Source organism: Sebastes fasciatus, chromosome 5, assembly GCF_043250625.1.
Source record: "Sebastes fasciatus isolate fSebFas1 chromosome 5, fSebFas1.pri, whole genome shotgun sequence".
In the NCBI taxonomy this organism is placed as follows: Eukaryota; Metazoa; Chordata; class Actinopteri; order Perciformes; family Sebastidae; genus Sebastes; species Sebastes fasciatus.
In genome coordinates this window covers 27,269,776-27,290,796 of record NC_133799.1, presented here as the reverse complement: position 1 = coordinate 27,290,796, position 21,021 = coordinate 27,269,776, and the positions used below count along the sequence as shown (strand labels likewise).

General features: G+C 42.5%; 2 protein-coding genes across 6 annotated transcripts in view; one reads left to right on the top strand and one right to left on the bottom strand.

Annotated features, from left to right (window-relative positions):
• The window catches only part of bmb (brambleberry), a 401,249-nt gene that overhangs the window by 315,385 nt on the left and 64,843 nt on the right, over positions 1-21,021 (bottom strand). The gene's annotated exons all lie outside the window — the stretch shown is intronic.
• opa1 (OPA1 mitochondrial dynamin like GTPase) overlaps positions 1-21,021 on the top strand; it is a 47,180-nt gene that overhangs the window by 24,043 nt on the left and 2,116 nt on the right. For all 4 annotated transcript variants that reach the window (XM_074636222.1, XM_074636218.1, XM_074636219.1 and 1 more), the window contains one exon: positions 20,838-20,911. In XM_074636222.1, coding sequence (XP_074492323.1) covers positions 20,838-20,902 — 65 coding nt within the window. In that variant the 3' untranslated portion in view covers positions 20,903-20,911. The remainder of the gene's footprint in view (positions 1-20,837; positions 20,912-21,021) is intronic.

Sequence of the window (21,021 nt, the reverse complement as noted above, 5' to 3'; positions counted from 1 at the left end):
GCGGTCCCCAAGAGACTAAACACTACACATATACTTGACTGTTCATGATGTAATCCCTCATACATGCAAATATGTTTTTACTATATATTTGAAGTTTTTAATTAGTGTGTGAGTGTGTGTGTATCTGATAGGTAGCAGCAGTGTGCTGGCTGTCTGCCAGCCAGTTGTAGCCACCAGCCCAGCTCTCTGTTAACACAACCCTGCTGATTAAACGCAGCACAGTTTGCAGAGTGCCCACATGCCTAAAAGACAAGCCCAGACTTGCTCTCTTTCTCTGTGTCCATCAGACTCTTTTTCTGACACACATACACATGTTGACTATTACTTCTTCAGCGACAATGCATGCATTATAATCCCACCCTCTTTGATTTTGCCAACATGCATCTCTCTGAACGTGGTAAAATGTTTACAGTCACTTTGAATTGGGAAAACTCCATCTAAAATGCTCTATAAGCCTCAGGTGTTTCTGCATACTTGTGAAAAATCTGGTTCCAAAATCAGATATCCACCACTTAGAATGATTGACAACCACTTTCAAAAAGAGCCTGCTGGCCACCTTTATCGGTTGCATCTAAAGTTATGTTAGATATAAATTACAGTGTTAAAGGGATAGTTCTAATTTTTTAAAGTGGGGTTGTATGAGGCACTTATTCAAAGTCAGTGTATTACCTACAGTAGATGACTGTCGGCACGCGCCCCAGTTTGGAGAAACATACCGGAGTACTGCTGTGGACGGGGCCGTCAGCAAAACGTCTTTTAGCCACCTAAAAGAAAGGCCCACCTAAAAAAATCAATATCAGTTTAAGTGTACGCTATATTTAGAATATTTTCAGCGGTTTACCTTGCCGTGAAGCAGCTATACAGTCTATGTTTCCGACAGGAAACTGAAGCAGGGTTATCTATGCTCTCGCAACCAGACTGCATTGAAATAAACATAGTAATTCTTCCTCGCAGAACACAGAAGTTGCTGGTCTACTGCTGCCTCGATCGGTTAGTTTGTTTGTGTTTTTGTGTGACTTTGGTTAGTTTGGATTCACCACAGTCGCACAATAACACAAACAAACTAACTGATCGAGGCAGCGGTAGACCAACAACCCCCGTGTTCTGCGAGGTAAAATTCCAGTTTTTTTTCAATGGAGTCTGGTGGATTTGGCGAGAGCATAGATGGATACAACGGCTTCAGTTTCCTGTCGAAAACAGCTGTCTCACGACAAATTATAGTGGTTAAAATATTCTAAATATAGTGTACACTTAAACTGATATTGATTTTTTTAGGTGGCTAAATATGTTTTGCTGCCGGCCCCGTCCACAGCAGTAAATTGCTTTGCTTCCGTGCGGTAACACTCGTCTGCTTCTCCAAACTAAAGGCGTGCCGACTGTCATCTACTGTAGGTTATACACTGACTATGGATAATTACCTCATAAAACCCCACTTCAAAACACCCAAACTATCCCTTTCAGGCACTAAATAGAAAAGTGGAATCATTTGGGGGTATTTTTTCAGACTTCTTAGGAAAATATTGTTGCACAGTTGTTTAAAGCAAATGAATCATAATTTGGAAAATCCTCATGTTTTCAAAGGTCATGAACCAGACCCAGGCACACAATATTGAAAATGCCTGGCGTGCTCATTTGTTGTGTGTTTGGGTGGGATGAGGCTTCTATGAGTCAGACCACTAGTATGGCTCTGGTCTCAGTTTGTGCCTGGCGTTAATGGTAACCAGAGACGAATGGAGAAGATTTCTTTGTTTTTGGCACCACCAACTACCCCCTCTAGTTGTTGACTATTAGTCATGATTTGGACTGTGCCACCAGTGACATGACCAGACCTGTACGTATTGTCTGGTGTTTCCATGGTTATGTAAATCTATTTATCTCCAGGGGGGTGTTTGAGGCACACTGCTGGTTATCACCCCCTGACTGCAGTTGTTGGGAGTGTGATACATGAGAATTTCTTGCCTAATGTTTCCCCTGCTGGTACAGGATTCATTCAAGTCATAAACCCTCTGAGGAGAAGCTGTTAAAGCAGATGACCAATCTTCTCCTTTCCTCCGACCATGATCTGTGATCTGAAACTTGTGTTTCTTGCCTATGTGTGAATATGCGTTTACTTAATAGATTCAGAATCAGTAAATGATTGGTTAAAAAGCATTTACTGAATGTAGTGTTTGTACAATGACACTGTGCACATGTACTATTTCTGCACTGTTGGTAAGTTTTGAAAGACTTTTCTTGGGGGTGGGCCCTACATAGCCGCTAATTTTTACCTGTCTGCTTGCTGAAGGCTCCTATTAACAGCCAGTACAATGAGGGTTGAGTCGTCTCCTGCTTTGGTCTTATTCAGCAAAACTCTGCTTGCTAAGCAAAGTCTGTATTCACAAAGCAGCACGTGAGGCTTGCTGCCATTTCTGAACTCTCTCTATAACACACACACACACTTAATCATAGTTCCTGTCACCACAAAGGCACACACAGGCAAGCATAACTTACACACACCTACCTCAAAGTACAAGTTGCACACACCACTATTCTCTCATTTACACCAACAAATGATTAAAACCCCTGCAATGCTTGCATGTCTAAATTGTAGGGATTAAAGAACACAATAATGTCTTGGCTACACTAATTCGAGGTCATCAACAATACCTTTCATAAATGTGTCATTTTTTTTAAATATCCTTTGACTCGAAAAAAACATTAGCATTAACAAGTCAGTCAGTTTCAACGGCATCTATGAGACTTTTTTCAGGAAACAAGACAGATTTTCGTCCCCTCACCAATGCAATTTTCTTTGTTTTATAGAGTTTCATAAACTGGTGCAGTGCCCATTCGTGGCGTGACCGTTCGGAACAGGCTGATTGCTTGGCTCCTGGTAGCCTCCCGGTATTGCTGCTTGCAGCATTGTCGGGGGCTCGTGGCCATTTGGAGCACGTGGCCGTTCGTAGTGGGCAGAAGGAAGTGCTGCTTGCTGCGTATTTGAGAACGCTTGTTGACTCCTGAGAAGTGAAGAAGAGTTCGGTTGTAACATTAGTATATACAGCAGTAAAAGTGAACTGCAGCAGTCAATGAGCCGGCGTCTCCCCGCTGCGGACGACACTGCTGGACAGTCTGCAGAGCCCTGAAGCCCCGCTGCTGAACAGAGCGCCGTTTGCTTGTGTATTCAAAGTTTAATAATATTGAACATGTCGGGTGTCCAAATTGCACCGAATTCGACAAAGCACTCCATGGGGTCCCCAGCAATACACTCGCCAAGTGTAGAAGTTGATCTTATGAGTGGTTCTCGAGATCTGCAAAGGACATACGGTAAGACGGACAGAGATTCTTCGCTTTATAGTGACATGAGTGTCTTGAAAGCAGACAGAACAATTCAGATCTGTGCTGTCATGTTAAACAAAAATCACACTTGATTTAGAAAACTCAACAATCAATCTGTATATATTGGAATTTGCTACAGTAATCTTGTCTTATTTACTTATTTTTTTATGATTTGAATGACTGAATGACTTCAGTCAAGACTGACAGTTTTTTTGCACTAACGTTGTTATTTTCAGGGCTTCTCATTGGCTGTTCTCAATCAGTAATAGGCACTTAATTTTGATCTAAAATCAAATTTCACATGACATTTTAAGGACTTAAAAAGTGTTTGAATTAGAGTTTTTGCAGCTTGCAGATACCCTGACCTTATGACTCGTACATCAGCCATATTTCTGATTCTGACTATGTAGTGATGGTATTCAGTTGGCGGTGCTTTGCCCTCTGGCCCTGAGAAATCTCATCCTGCTGCCTACTTCCTGCTGCCAGATATTCTTGGCTTCTATATACAGAATATAATTGAATGTTTGCCTCAGTCAACACCCATCAAACATTAACCCCGTAAGAGAGCTCTACATTTATTTAAACTCTTACACGCGCACACAGTCTCTATTGTTTCCCGTCTTCATATGGACTTCCTGGCTACTGATAGCAGGGGACTCATGTCGTAAAGGCCCATAAATGAATGACGCAAGACTTTTAATGGTTGGTCTATATCTGTGTGTGTTTGGTTTGGTTGACTCAATTATCGCCTTGAGAAAACACACACACACCCCTTCATTGACTTTTTCCCCTCCGTTACTACCAGTGAAAACACGCATGTATCCAAATCCCATCGGAACAGGATACACACCGTATTGTGCATTCAAGTAGACAAACATGCACACACACACACACACACACACACACATTTCACCAAGCATACCTACAGTATACAGTACATACAGGCACAGTCAAACTACATAGAGAGACACATAGAAAAGAGATGTAAAAACACACACATTCCCTCTGCAGTGGAGTCAGGTTTTCACACTTGCATACACGCAGTCCTCTCTCCATTACACGCTGTCAGGAATGCCCAGACCTGCCTGGCCTTGCAAAAATCCTACAAAGCAAGTTGATCCCAAACTTTCCCAAAAGGCATTACATTCCCACTTCCCACCACCGAAGACTCCACTCAGTGATAGATGTGGGAATGCGGTTGGAATCTGTTATGGGATCTAGAGAGTAGAAACACACCTGTGCATGCTGCACACCACACCCTCTCACAGGCTCATGGGGTCCAGCATGGGAACATATAAAGTTTGCTCTACAGTAAATCTGATTCTTTTCAGTCATTTTCACTTTCACACCTGCTAAGTAGTAGTTAGTGTACTGTTTAGCTGTAAAATGAGAAAGTTTGTGACCCGGGATCCATGTTGAGATCAAGTTGAGGAAATGGGAACTCTCTGAAATGACCTGTGATTGGCCAAAGATGTTTTTAAAGCCTGAAAACAGAGCCATGAGGAGGTGCAGAAGTTTAGTTTCCTCTCAGAACTCTTGAATTACAATATGCTGAAAGGTTATTATGGAATTGTTGCCTGCTGAAGCTTTAAGAAAAGATGTAACAAAATGTAGCAGTGCTCAACCTAACACCTCTCCGGGAGCCCTGGTGCTCTAGGGGTTTAAGGCGCTGACCATGAACCACAACGTTCCTGGTTCACATTGGGCTGGGGACATTTGATGCTTGTTATTCCACATGTCTCTCTCCCCTCTTTCCGTCCGTCTCTGCTGTCCACCCTCCGTTAGATGCATGAAAATGCCCCGAAAAGTACTAAAATAAATGTAATTTTGTTGTAACTCATACCTACAATATATTCTGCAAATATGCCTCTCAGCATGCTTATATCCGTAAGCCCTAATTTTATGGTGATGGCAGATTTTTCTTTTCCTTCTACCGAGAAAAATGTGCGTTTCAGAGTTTTAGCTTTGTCAATCTGTCTGGTTGAGTTAGTGGGTGAGAGGAGGATCTGGGTCATTAGCTGTCTGACACTTTGCACAGGCCTCTCTGTGTAATGCAGCATAGACCCGCGTGTGTGGGCGTGGGTATGTGGGTCCATCAGTCTAGACTGAACTGCATTGGCTGATGGGCTGACTCGGTGACACGCCTCAAAGCACAAAGTGAGCGAAGCTTCTGAGGGGCAAAAGTCTTTTGAACAGAAAAAGTTCAGACCAAAAAGTTGCGTCTGCAGAATCTTTTTTCACTTGTGGTGCTCTTAAAATGTCTTTAAAAGTCTTGTTGCAGGAGAAAAATGTGCATCATATCTGTGTGCGTTCTTTATTATCAGGAATCAAAATCCACCCAATTTATAGGACAAATGCATCACCCAGTCATTGTGTTTTACTGAAACACATTTCAGCTGTTGGCAGGCATGGAACCTCTGGATTTTCAGTCGAGGAGTATTTTAACCAACCGGTTAAAACTGTAATTTTAGTGTATTTACGCAAATCGGGGTTTAAGTAGGGGTGGAGGAAAAAATTGTTACGGCATAGTATTGGATATTTTGCTTGGCAATATTGTATCGATACATGTCGTCAAGACGTCAAGTATCAATCTTTTATTATATAAACTATTAACCTCTTAACAATCTGACGCTATTCTGTCTTTCAGAGGTTGTAGAGGGCTCAATCTTAAAGCTAGAGTGAAGAGAACTGGTATCATATGAAACTAGAAAAACCTAAGTGATCGATTGGTACCAACCATGTCAAAGTTAGCTTGTCGGGAAAAACACTAATAACGCTCCAAAGTTACACTACATTTTGGCAAGGGAAAAACTTGCAGGGCCATTTTATTAGGTGTCCCTTGACCTCGCACCGCAAGATATGTGGAAAAAAACCTCTGAGATGAACAGAGTGAAAACTGTATCTTATTAGATAAAACAAATGACGAACTGCATAATTTGCAGTTAATAAGTTGCAATATATCTTATCGCAATACTCAGCATATCGCAATATGTTAAAAATCGCAATAAGATCGTATCGTGACTTAAGTATCGTGACTTAAGTATCTTGACTTAAGTATCGTGACTTAAGTATCTTGACTTAAGTATCGTGACTTAAGTATCTTGACTTAAGTATCTTGACTTAAGTATCGTGACTTAAGCATCTTGACTTAAGTATCGTGACTTAAGCATCTTGACTTAAGCATCTTGACTTAAGTATCGTGACTTAAGTATCGTGACTTAAGTATCTTGACTTAAGTATCGTGACTTAAGTATCTTGACTTAAGTATCTTGACTTAAGTATCTTGACTTAAGTATCGTGACTTAAGTATCGTGACTTAAGTATCTTGACTTAAGTATCGTGACTTAAGTATCTTGACTTAAGTATCGTGACTTAAGTATCGTGTGGCCTCTGGTGATTCCCAGCCCTAGGTTTAAGAAACTTGATATAAGCCACACATGTTGTTTCAAGCCATGCAGTGCTATAGGAAATGTGATTTTGTATACGTTCCTGAAGCAGCCTTACTCGATGCATTATGAAATCATCATTCCTCAGAGCTGTTGCACCCCCCCTCATTCTTCAACCCTTTAAAAGACAGCAGGTCAGATTGCCTCAGGCCCAAACTATGGCCTGACCCCACAGGTCAGCCAGCTAATACCACGGGCTACTTGATCCAGCTAGCTTTCTTTTCCACCTCTCCTCCTCTCTGGATCTCTCGTCACTTTTTTTGCTGCCTCTGTCAAATGCTGTCCAACCGACACTGTCCCTCTCTCCCTTTACTCTCCCTTGACAGAGGGGGAGAGAAAAAAAAGAGTTGAGACCCCACCTTCACCTCTCAACCTCTGCTATAGGAAAAGGAGGGAAGACAGGAGGGAAAAGAGGGACAGATAGGAGGCGGGAGAAAGGATAAACACACTTAACAAAGGCAGAAATGTGCTCCCGGGGGCAGTTTGTTGTTAAGCTGTATTTGCCCCTACTCGCAGGCAGGCTCAGCATCGCTCAGGTTACAAATACAGGTCAGGTGTGTGCCTCGGTGAGTGAGAGCGTGAGAGCGTGAAAGCACCGTTAATGAGTGGTACAATGTACACTGCAAAGAGGTGTGTGTGTGTGTGTTTGTCAGCGTGTGCCAGACCAGCTGTATGGCACAGTGCCGTCTCTGGAGCACAGCCCAGGCCTAATGTTCAAGCAAAGGCCTCTTAGGAGTCCACTGGGATGTCGCTTGGCTGCTTCATTGCCCCTCATAGAAATTGTGTTAAGTGTGTGTGTGTGTGTGTATGTGTTGGGTGTGCTGGAAAACGCGCCGTGCATGGTGCCTGATTTGAGAAAGTGCACTATACGAGAGTGTTTCCAGAATTACGACTCTATAATGTAGTGTTGGATGTCATATTTGATATTGTGAGCTTCCAGATACTTAACAGTCGTGAACATAAATCAAGACTGCACCATTTTGCTGATGTCTTATGGGACATTTATAACATATAGACCCCCTTTTCAACGGAGCTGTTGGTGGGATCCAAGCCTTATGATATTTTTAAACCATTTTTCTATTCCTACGGTATTATTTTTTGAATTTACTCCTTATTACCTTGATTTCTTGTCTTTATTTCCCTGTCTACCAGTGACCTATAGCCTTTCACTTTGCTTACAGTTCTGGCAAATTGCTGTGTAAATAGTTCTTTTCTTTTCCTCCGCTCCACCGCTTCCTCCCGTCACATGAATTGGCCGCCCATGAAGGGGGAAGAAGCGTTTCCCGGCTGTCACTCCCCTCGTGGTGACTTTTTATCCATCATTGTCAGCTTGATGAAGAGCTTGTGTACAGTCAGGGCACTAACACGAGCACCTGCATGCACACACACAGACAGTCACACGCTCACACACGCACTATGGCTCTTATTGACACACTATTACATCAGCTCTTTTCTTTATTGTGAAGTTGACGTCATTTGTTGAGTTTAAAACCTTAGTCATGGGAAAGAGGTTATGTGAGAGACCATGACGGAGTATATACATTATATATGGGTGTGTGTGTGTGTCCACTTACGCTTGTACTGATATGGATGTGTTGTACTTATTCTTATGAGATCATGTTTTTTTTAGGCCGTGCAAATGAGGACAATTTTGCAAAGTGTTGCCAATTTGTCCGTTTCTCAGTTTTTCAAGGGTCATACCATACTTGCCAACCTTGAGACCTTAAAAAAAGGAAGGCTTTCAAAACCAAAGCAGTGGGGTCCCTAGAAATAAATTGAGTTTCAGAGACTTTGTTTCCTGCATTCTGATGACTTTAAAAGAGTGAAAATAATAACAAAATAATAAGTATACTGCAACAACAACTTTTGATTTTACCTTTCACTCCCAGGAAAGAAATGAATAATTCACCCCTCTGGTGTGAACTTGGCATGAGAATCTCTGTCATAAACTAATCATCCGTTTTTATTTATTTTTGCTCCTGCTTCAGTGTTTCTTTGTCTCAATGCTCTCCAGTTCTCTCTCCTTCTCTCACTCACTGAAGGCCCTTTCATTCATAATGCAACAACGGCACCACTGCGCTCTGAAATCCATTATTTCCAATGGCTTGCGCATCGCCACGACAGATTTACGCTGGATTTACGCTGTGTTGCGAGCAATTCTGCCAGGAAACGACAGTTGGTGTAGCTCCATTGTCGTCCGGGTGGAAACAGTAGGGGTTATACACACTGTTCAGTTCCAGAAACGGGCTAAGATAACGAAAAGGAAAAAAAGTGTGAAAGTTTGCCATTGATCGGGAGAAATAAGGGAGAACTGTGACCTCGGGAGGAAACCGGAAGAGGGCAATGAAAAACGGTAGTCTCCCGGGAGAATTGGGAGGGTTGGCAAGTACAGTATGTCTGTTACTTTAGTGTTTAGGATCAAATAAAACCTTGGCAGATTAGTATGTTTTTTTTCTGATTATTCCGTTAGGAACTCTTGCACTAGCCAGAAGCCATTGTATTAATATTCTCGTGATGATGAATCTGGTAACAGTGGAGATTGCTGTCATTACTGGGATCTATATGTTTAAGATCGATAGATCTCGATCTTGAAAGTTAATGAGTCTTGCAATGCATCAAAGAAGAGTTGAACAGAATTTGAAACATGAATAGTGTCATCCATTCGAAGATGTTTGACAGTTGGTATTTTCAGAGTGAGGGTTGAGGATATGTGGTGAGTGAGTAAACGAGTTTACAGTTTTATTTTTATTAGTATGGAAACATCCTGGACAGTACGTTACCTCCATTAAAGCATTCTACAGTGTTGAATGGTGCCGCACTTTGCTAGTCGCTGGCACATTTTTGGACCACCACACAACCTTTTACAATAACTTCACTATCCTCACTTTGTTCATTGGCGCAGATGAATGGGACAATGTGCAGAAAATTATGGATTTCAGCTTTTGTTTTGAGGCTATTTGAGGGTTAAGGAATTAAAGGTGTCAACAGAAGGTGCCCTCAAGAACCGTGATGATGTGTGAAGTGTTTGCGTGTTTGCACATGCAGTCACTTTCTCCTTTTCCTTTCTCCTGTGTGGAAGCAGAGTACAATAAAGCTCTGGTTGTCTGGGCTTGCTCACCGGAATGCCCTCTCAGCCTCACGCTCACTTCGCTTCCTTTCATCTCCTCCCCCTCCTTCCTCCAGAGTGATTAGTGAGGGCTCAAAGAGATGTGCTCCTCTGTAAGGGATGACGTATCGTCCTAAGGTGTTGTGTGCACATGTGCCTGCGTGATCAGTGTTAACCCTAAGAGACCCACCATAGACCTGTTTTTGTTTTTTTAGGGATGGATTGGGGATCATTAGGGGGGATAGCAGGTCAGCAGTAGATGTCGCATAGAAGTGGTGTACATCATCTGAAAGCTGGGAACCTGAAGATTAATTTGAGATGCAGCTCATCACTGTGTGTCAAGTTGTTCTAGTCATAAATCAGAGGGGCTTAGAACATTATGATAGAAGTATATGATAGTCATTTCCATGCTCTATTACGTCTCATAAGTTCTCGTAGTCATTTTGGGTTGATACCATTTGTTACACAGATTTGGTGCTAAATTTAACCATTTTTACCACTTGAGAATTGATAAAAAATTATCAATAATCCCTCCCAAATCCCACATTAAGACACCAAGACCTTGAGGAACACTAGAAAAAGCCATGCTGTGATTTGGTATCAAAAACTTTTGACATTTGGAGATTTCTGCAAGAATTGCATTTTTCGGCGATTGGATGGCGAGCACTTCTGTTCTGGAAACTGCTCAGAAACCTCCTTATTGTCAATCTAGCTAGGAAAGCCATCCATCATCTGAATGCTCTAGGTCTGTAATTTGTGGTTGTAAAGTTTCATGAGGCTGTGATTATCCTAGAGGTCACCACAGGTCATTTTATACAGTGAAGTCAAATTTTAAAAAATGGCCCCACTATATGCAATGGCTACTATGGGGACTAACATCATCACACATGAATATTATTGGGCTCATTGGATCCACAAGAGTCTCAGCTTCATACCCATCATATCCACTTTATGCAATTCCAAGACTGTTTAGGGACCCCAGAATGCAGAAATATTCAAATACACCATTTTACAGTAGGGGAAAATAACACATTTATACTGCATGCAAAAAACGACATAGTTTTTGATTGTGATTATCATAAAGTGGGCATGTCTGTAAAGGGGAGACTCGTGGGTACCCATAGAACCCATTTTCTTTCACATATCTTGGAGTCAGAGGTCAAGGCCCTTTCTGACAAGCATGGCATGGTTGGTACCAATGGATTTCAATTTCATATGATACCAATACCTTCACTCTATAGCTGCTCCAGCCTCTGAAAGACAGTAAAGTAGGTTGGTAGTGTTTGTGTCAGACTGAGACAGCTGTTTGGCTGTATTGACATACAAACTGAGAGTGAATACAGAAATGTGTCTTTTTAACGTTGCTGCCAGATGTTAGTACCTGATCATGTTTGTGTGACTGAAGGTTGACACGCACATATCAGTAAATTTTGAAAAGTTAAGTTTTCACCATCTGCACTACTAACACAATCCTTCATAATCACTGTCCACTGTGGACAATGTGTTTGGAAAAGTCTCCTTTTCAAGGGTCGAAAATGCCACGTTGTTATGGATGGAAAGCCAAAACAGAAAAAAAAAAGAGTCTGTTTCAGATGTATCCACATCATTGTAGACATTTTGCATTTTGGAACGTGGGGGTGGTTTTGTGCAGTGAGATAGATAGTGGGAGTCTGCTCTTTGGCACGTTGGGGGCTACTGCCCTGACATGCACTCTTACTTCAATATGACTTTTTATGAATTTGAATTACTTCCTCTGTTGTTTTGTTTCTCCGTCTACACTTCTATCTGTAGTTGCCACTCTCCACATCGCTCCCTCTAACACACTGTCTTGCTTCTATCTCTCTCATTGCTGTCTTTTTGTCTTGTGCTTTCCTTCTTTTTTTCCCACCTTTCTTGCTCTTTCTGTAACACTCAATCCCACTCTTCTTCCTGCCACAATCTTTTTTTTGTCCCTGAATGAAATAGTTACACAACAGTGTCGCTCTGTAAACTAAGGAGGCTTAGTACTGATACAATATGAGTTTGCTTTTTTCGCACGGAGGAGGTAACCTCAGGCTGCAGAGCTGCTGCCAAATGATCCATTTTCTCCCCGGGAGCATCGAGTACACAAACAGTAGATCCACAGATGTCATAACACTGGCACAGTTAAAGCTGCCCCTCCTGTTTGTTTCTAATCTCATCCTGTTAATGTGGTGTGAAAGTGACTTCCGAAGTGAGCTGACTTTTACTATCACCCTAAAGGCATCCTAAAACATCTGTAAAGGTCTTGAATATTTTTTCCCACAACTTATGACAGCTTTCTTTGTACTGTGTCTCCGACTAAATTAATGAAAAGAACAAGGTTAAAACGGTATGAAAGACATTTTTGTCATCATATCTGGTTTAATACAGTAGGGCTTCTTTGCATATCATAACTGATTTCCTGCTGCCCTTGTTTTGATACTGCTGCTGATACTTTTCCATTTTCTGTCTGTCATACTCTGCTATCAACTGTCAATATTTTTTTAAAACTGCTGTAAAACACAGGAGTGTCTGTTTGTCTTCCTCTTCCTAATTCACCTCACTCCATCAAGGCTTCAACCAGCCACCTGCCCCCAATGACCAAAGTCGTGACCTGCGTCTCTTTCCACTTTCCCATCATCCATCTCTTCCCCCTTATTCCCTCCCCGTCTCTCTCTGTCTCACTTCCTCTCTTCACTCCTGTGCATCCATCCTTCCTCTCATGTCAACAACCAGGAACGTCTTTCTAAGACAGTTTGCACAGACATATTGTACGCAGCTATCAGCATCTAATTGACAGGTTCTTGACAACACAGCTGTTGATTGGTGGTGTTGAAACGGGCCTAGATGAAGCATTAAAGTATCTTTGTATGGTAGTTTAATTTGAAAAAAACATAGAACAGTACTAAAAATGAGGGTGGACTAAGGAAACAAGGAAGAAGAGCTGCGTTTTTTTAGATGACAACCAATCAAGAGGTGATAATGGAAGTGGTGATAAAGAAGTAAAACTATGAAGGAGAATGTGAAGCCATCTTTCATTCTCCTCGGGGAGAAGAGAGAGAGCAAGTGTGGGAAAATAGGAAAGAGAAGGAAGTGTGTGTGCTCCTGTTCACATGTTTCCAGCACAGTATAGCCACCAGGGACCCATTCCCACTGATCCCCCTGTCACTCAAACACATGCAAAGATGTGACAGCAGATGCTGGTTAAGATGAGGTAATAGGAAAACCATATACTTCCTCTCTGTGATAGGTGAGGGGGGAAAAAGCAAACTTTAAGTTGGAATTTTCTCATGTCATGACCAAAGGAGATTGGTCTAACCCTCTTCTAGATTTATTGTTGTCTAGTTAACAGACATACATTTTGGATTTTGTTCTATGGCTGTTGTTCAGATATGACAAACTTTGTTACCAATTAGACTCATCCAAAGAAGTGGAGAACACTATAAAATGTGTTTCCTATATGCTGTTGTGAAGGTAAAGCAGAGTAGAGCTGCAATGATTAATCGATTTGGTGTCAACTATTAAATTAATCGCCAACTATTTTGATAATCAATTAATCGGTTTGAGTAATTTTTTAAGAAAATAAAAGTCAAAACTCTCTGATTCCAACTTCTTAAATGTGAATATTTTCTGGTTTCTTTACTACTCTATGACAGTAAACTGAATACCTTTGAGTTATGGACAAAACAAGACATTTGAGGACGTCATCTTGGGCTGATCGTCATTTTTCCCCATTTTCTGACATTTTCTAGACCAAACCAGTCGATTAATCAGGAAAATAATCGACAGATTAATCAACAATGAGAATAATCGTTAGTTGCAGCCCTAAAGCAGAGCCTCACTGTGGATTGCTTACAGCAAAATCACACTTAACAAGCACCTATCACAATATATTGCCTGTTAATGTACTGTATGTGTGGGTAGGCTTTTTTTGGAGTGTGAATTTTATTTATGCTGGCGCTTTCTGAGGCACCAGCACTACTTTGTCTCGGCCTTTGCGAGTAAAACACCTGCAGTCCAGTGACTCCAGCCTATGGGCCTGAACAGGCCTTTGCTAAAGACTCAAAGGAATTCCAGGTGCGTTTGCTGTCTCTTGGTGTTACGTGGACATGACGGTGTGTGAGGTCCAGAGCAGCTGAAAGCATGTATTTACCTGAGGGCAGCAGGGGGAAGAGGAGACCCGGTCTGTCTTATCTCTCTCTCTGTCATCGTGTTTGATCGGCTGGTCTGGGGTCAGTGCCGTGTCAAGAAGGGACTGAGAGAAGGTGATTAAAAAGGGATCCTTTACATTTAAGCCCAGGTATCAACAGGGCTGGATGTATGCATGCCTTTTTTCAAACTTGTGTGTTTGCTCTGTGTGCTCACTGACTCGGAGTTCAGCATTATTTAACTTGGTCAACACACCTGTGGCCGATTCAGCAGAGGGGGGAGTTTCTCTGAGGGATTCTGACAGGATCTCAGGTTAAACCAGACTTGTCAGCCTCACATCCCCAGGCCCGGGTGGCTACTCAAGATTGATTGCCACTTAGCCTCAGTACGGGGCTCCATTTGACTGTAAAATGTGAGTCTTGGAAAACCTCAGACCCCTGACTTTCTGTGATTTACGTCGTGAGTCATAAGTAGACTTACTGTCTCAGACCAGGGCCAGTTGCATAAAAAATAGATCTAGTCTTTTCCTTAAATATAAATTTAAATTTGATTTGCTCCAGACACTTAAATGTACCTATTGCATAAAACTTCTCTATGACTGACTTAGATAGCCTGTCGCACAATGCATTAAGGGTGAAATAAGACACTTAACAGAAGAGGATAAAATGGCAGATGCAACAGCGACAGCACATCAGGTATGGGAGAAAAAAAATACAACCGTTAAAGATGTTCAGAAACAATTCAAGAATATGGTACTACAATTAAAACAAATTATGGATAAACAGTTGAAATAGTTGGCTAACTGACGTTCTAACAGATTGGCTTAGCCAGGGGGAGAGGTGCTTAACTTCTCTACCTCAAATTAAGTCAGTCTTAATATTTATTCAACACACAGATTTAATCAGACTGGTCTAGTTCAAGACCAAGAAGACTAGTCTTAAACTAAGTTTATGCAACTGGCCCCTGTTTATTTTTAAGAATGAGTATGTAAAGTGATTGTGACTGTTTGGTTGCTATATATGGATGATAAGTTTTAGTTAGTCTGTGTTCATCATCATGTTCAATTACTGTTGTAGCTCTTCCCTCAGTTAAACCCCTCAGGCCTAGAGCTAAACCCACCATCTTCCAAATGTTGTCACCACTATCCTCATCTTTATAACCCCCTGTACTAAAATCTTCTGGCCCAACACAGCCCAACGACGTCATCCCCTGGCTCTTCCAAAGGATTATTCTCTGCATTTTGCTGTTTTTGTTTAGTCTGCCCTCTGGCTGACCTCAAGCTTTGACCTGTTCAGACCGACGTATGTCTCTCCCCAGGTTGGGCTGCTCCCTCCCAGGCATCTGTTTTCCAGATAAGAGCCGCTAGTGCGAGGGCTGATTCATCGCTCTGTCACTGACATGGCGTTTGGGCCGTCGACATCCCCGCTCTCCCTGCGTCCATGTCTCCCATGGACCCAGTTTTTTATAGCATGACAATCCAGATTTAGTGACAAATCAAGCAGCATGCTGAGGGAAAAAAGGCTTTTCTGTTTGTTACATTAAGAGATCGGCTTTCAAAGGAGGAAACGGCCGAGCGTTAAAATGTCCAGTGTCCCTCCACCTACACTGTGACCCTGGCAGTCATGAGATATAAAACGTTTCTTCATGAATGATGACAGGTTAGGACAGGAACCAAACTCGCCGCCCCGCTCTCTCTAGTGACCACGCTGTGAATTGCCGGTGGGAAACTTTAAAAGCGGCGTGCTAAAGTAGCCTCAACCTTGGCACCAAACTTCATCCGCTGAAATCTTTCTGTTGCCACTTTCTTCATACCAGCCACCCTTTCTTTACAGGAGAGTGGCCATCTCCCATAGTAAGAGGATTAGATCTCACAGTAAGTTGCAGCAGGCCTCCCTGTCCTCTCCCTCTCATCTTTTTCTCTCCTCTGTTCTCCCTCTCCTCTGTGTTGGCTACTTGTCCAGCAGGGCCACGCAGTTTCACAGTCTAATTACAGGTCAATTAAAGGCTTTGTGGCTCAGCCCTCCTTCTGCCAGCGCTCCGGCCGTAGCAGGCTTAGGGGACTCGACAGAGTGAGAGTGAATGAGATATCATTTCATGTGGAGATCAGCCGAGAGAAGGCCTTGAAAGAAGGAATTTGTGGGGGGGAAAGGCTCCCCTCTCTTTCTCTCAATGGACGAGAGTCCCTCCATCCTCGCCAACCCGCACAGCACCCAGCATCTTAAAGAAGGGGCCTCTGGGATAGAGGCCAGAGGATTATGGGAATATTCATGACCAGATAAAGGGGTGAGCGGTTGAATGACTGTGTTTTGGGGCTCATCTCTTAGGTAAACAGGAGCCTAAATGGAGTTTTAGATCGCTACTCCCACTGCTCAGTGAGGAACAGGCAATGGTGACTCTGTCCACTGTGTTTTTTTGTTGCATTTCCACAGGACGGAGAATAGAAAGCCTTGTTGTGGCCTTTTCTTCCTCTAGCTGCTGTCTTTTGGTGGCAAACAGATGGTGTGGGGGAAATAAATATCTGTTTCTCACAGTTTTTATCCACAGAATATTGGCTTTTCTGAAAGACGCCATTCACATTGGCCAGTGGCCTCCTGGGCTCCTGAAAGCTGCCGAGGGCTCATTTTAAAGTCATTAAGCATCCCGCTGTAAGGGAATGGCTGATGGGTGTTGCTGTTTTCGTCTAGGTCTAGGTCTTCTCTCCACAGTGTCATGGTGGAACTCTTAATTGCACAGGTAGCCAGGCGCAGGTAAAACTCAAGATAAAATGTTTATTAGGATAGGTGGCTGCTCATTTTCTCAGCATTGTGACACACACAGGGGACGCAGGAGGTTTTGTGGTCCACGTTTTGTGCTTGATAGAACCTGGAAGTTGCTGCACATCTTCTCTGAAACTGATTACACTTACAATAATATTTACCTAACTCTTGACTGTCATGTTGTTTATCCAAAATGTAATTATACTACTGTTATTTTCTGTTCTGTTGGTCTTCTTGTGGGTTCTATAAAAAAACGTAAGAGAAGTCTTAAGAAGAGCTTTGGTGTTTGAAACGATAGTTTTCCCTTTTTTCCCTGCGGAAGTTTTTTCGTGGAGTTTTTTCAATTTGAATTGATGTGGCTACTGAGACTTCAAACAGCCCTGCATTCAAAAATATATTCAAATGAATGAGGAGCCGTGTCTTTTCATGCAGTACTTAAGTCAACCTGAAAGTGGCCCGAGAATAAAGAGTGTCATATTTTGTGAAAAGCCGTCTGAGGCAAATGAGTGACTTTTGATTTTGGGGTGTATAAAAAAAAACGTGTTTTTACTTCACAAGAGCTGCCCAGTACAACAACACTTCCACTGAAGCACTGGATCAATGATGGGTTTCATTTGCTCCAGCAGCATAGACTTTATATAAGAAGTGGACGTAGTCACCATGACGTCACATATTGTTTTGTGGACTGCCGTTTTGAAGCCTTGAGTTCGGCATTTTGGCCGTTGCCATTTTCGGCTTTTGCAACCAAAAGTGACACGAGAGGGTGGAGCTAAGCACAACCGAACGCTGAATAAGATATTTTTAGGTGACCAAAAAGATAATAATTAACTTTCATTAACTGAAAACACACTGTGAAAGGGTTAAAGTACAAACTCCCAGACCGCACAACGCCGTGGTAGCAACCTGTCAATCACAAGGTAGCAACGCCCTAAAACATCTCCTGCTTTATTGCCTATTTGACTCTAAATGGGACCATCATTTACGAAATGAACATCATGCTGTATTGAAGAAGATTTGAAACTAGAGATTGAGACCATAAACTCATGTTTACAATGTTCACTGAGGTAATAAATCAAGTGAGGAGTAGGCTCATTTTCTCATAGACTTCTATACAATCAGACTTCTTTTTGTAACCAGAGGAGTCGCCCCCTGCTGGCTGTTAAAAAGAATATAACTTTAAGGCACTTCCGCATTGGCTTCACTTTTCGGACCCCGGAGTTGCCCTCTGGTCAGCAGCAGCAGGTGTCGAAGAAAACCAGATTGATTTCCAGCCTCCCATTGTAAACTTTCCCAGCCATTCTGGGGATTGAAACATGTCTTTCCTTATCACATGCCCTCTAATTTAAGCGCTGCTGCCCCCAGTGATTTAGCTTGGTGTTTCTGCCCGTCATTTGGCAGGATCCCTAATGTTTGACCACGTTAAGCGGTCTGCATGTTGAAGCGCTGCGGCTCCATAGAGCACCTTATCATCAGCCACATCTAAACCCACTTAGAAGCTTTGAAGCCTTAGCCAGGGGATTTCCCACGTTTTGATGATCTGACAGTCAGTACCCTCCTTTCCCCACACCAACCAAAACTCCACCCCCCCAGTACCTCACATCTCTTTTTCTTCAGGTCGGACAGATGTTGGTAATCCTGCTCTGATTGGCTCGGATTGAGCCGTGTTGTTCTGTGGTCAGGGCACGCCGCCCACGCGGCTGAACTCTGTCAGTTGCCTTTGAGCCGTGCCCCGCGGTGGGCTGCGTGTCGGAATGGCGTACTGCGGGGTTATGTTTCATTCAACCCCACACCTGCTGCAGTGACTTGTCAGCGTGCCCCTCGACAGGCCCCCTTAATGCCTCCATTAGGTGTTGTAATCTCCACCTAACGCCCTGCCATTTTGCCTGAGTGTGTTAACAGAGTATCAAAGGCCGGGGATTTTTTTTTTTTGCCACCTGCCAGCGGTGAGTGTGTAGGAAGGTGAAAAGAGGTGGAGGTGGCATGACTGTACAGCTCTAGCTGGTTTTCAAGACATTAGTGTGGTTTTGTCTGTGTGTCTTTCAGGGCAAAGCTTTTGTGGCTGTCAAGTCTGCCTACCTGTGTGTGGATGTGTGTGGATGTGTGTGTGTGTGTTATCCAGCACTTCTGCTAGTGTTTCAGGACGTGTGTGGGGGTTTGCCTGCATCGCTCCTAACTACCGTGTGCTTTTCATCCGTCAGGAAAAGGATACCTCAGCAGCCGTGCTCCCATCAAAAGGGGGCTGCACACAAGCCCCTGAGTACGATATTTAGTTTCACTCCAAAGCACGCACACAGTTATCACCTTTGTGCCGACCTGAAATGGACACTTAGGACACTGTTGCTCCGAGGTCCAAACCACAATGATTTATCTCCCTGCAAACGGGCACGTCTTTTTAAAGCTGTGTTTTCACTGGGTCTCCTCGTAGGGAAATAATCGACAATAGGTCGCCTATGGATCTCGTGCGGCTGATTGATCAAGATAGAGCAGCGCTAGTTTGTTTTTCAGAGCCGCTGTTTGAGTTTGTGCTTGGGGGAGATCCAGACAGATTAGCGAGGGTGACAGGGAAGCCGGAGAGCCAGCCAGGCCTGGAGGTGCAGCTGGCATCGCGAGCCACGGCTTCCTTTTCTCTGTATTGGCCCACAGACTTCCTTCAGCCACTGTTTAATCAGCGATTAAGACCGCTTTAGATGGCTCGCTCATCTCGTGTGACAGTACACGTCGGGGTGGAAGGATCGCTCGTCTTATGCAGTCTTCGGACAATAGGGAGTGTAATCATGAAAAGAAGAGACTGATTGTTTCTCCAGTAGATTCCCCTCTCTTTCATGTGAAATGTTGTTGTTATGGTATCTCCTTCTGTCCATTAGCAATGTGCCTGTGAGGTACATGCCATGAGAAAGGGGAGGGTGAGAGCTTTGATGTGGTCTGTGCTAACTGGGAAAGGGTACACAAGCCATCATCATCAGATGTGTGACGGAGGTCTGCCTGGAGGTTTGGCTGTCACTGTCAGAGGGGACCATCTGGTGTTTTGGTGAAAAATGTGAGGGAATTTCTACCTGCAGAAGTAAACGGTCGGGATGGGAATATTGTTTCATATTTTCTCTGTTTAAAGAGCAGATTTTATAACCTGCTACCCATCCTGACGTTGCTTCATTTACTACTCATTAGGTTTTAGTGAGTTGCTTTAACAGAAAAGCAGCAAAAACACAACTTCATTCAGATTCTCACTGTTTGAAGGAAAAAAGGTTTGATGCTTAAAACAATCATTGGAAATGTTTAGGGCTTCAACTACCAATTATAGCCATTATCAATGAATTTGCCGATTATATTCCTGATGATTCAATTAATCTTTTGATCCGTATAATGTTAATTTGTAGTAAAAAAAAAAAAAAAAAATGTTTCACTGAGTCCAGTTTCAGCTGTCTTTCATTGTCAGACCAACAGTCCAAAACCCAAAGATATTCAACATACTAGGGCTGTTACCACCAATTATTTTCGTAGTTGATGTATCTGAGCATTATTTTCTCACTTCAACGGTTAATCGTTTAGTCTATTAAACATCAGACAATAGTCAAAAAAAATCCCATTGCAGTTTCCCAGAGTTCAAACTGAGATCTTCAAATATCTTATTTTGTCTGACCAACAGTCCAAAACCAAAAGATATTTGGTTTACAATTATTTTAAACAAAAAGAAGCTGCAAATCCTCACATTTGAGGAGCTCAAACAAGCGAACGTTTGGCTTTTCTATTGGAAAAAAAAGACTAAAACGCATAATCAATTACTACAGTAGTTGCTCATTAATTTTCTGTTGATCAAATAATGGAATTGTTTCAGCTCTACAGTTTACTACAGTAGAAGACAAAGAAAAGCAGCAAATCATGTTTATGAAGCTGAACTAGTGAATTCATAGCATCTTTTTTATTGAAAAGGGACTTAGGCATTTTACAGATTATCTAAATTGTTACCAATTTTCTGTTGATCGACCAATCATTTGACATGTTTCCGTTCTAGAAGTGTTTTTGTTTTGAGGTTTGACTAACCAACCTACTTTGTGTGCTTTTCTGCAGAGAAAGTTCGTGAGATCCAGGAGAAACTTGAAGCCTTCATAGAAGCTCTTCACAAAGAAAAATGAGAGAACCAGGTATTTGTCTCTGTACTGTATAGTAGCACTTACAGTTACCTGAAATGAACAATCGTTAAATTATAGTAAATCTAACTCAGTACTGGTAACCGTGTACTGTATGTAAATTT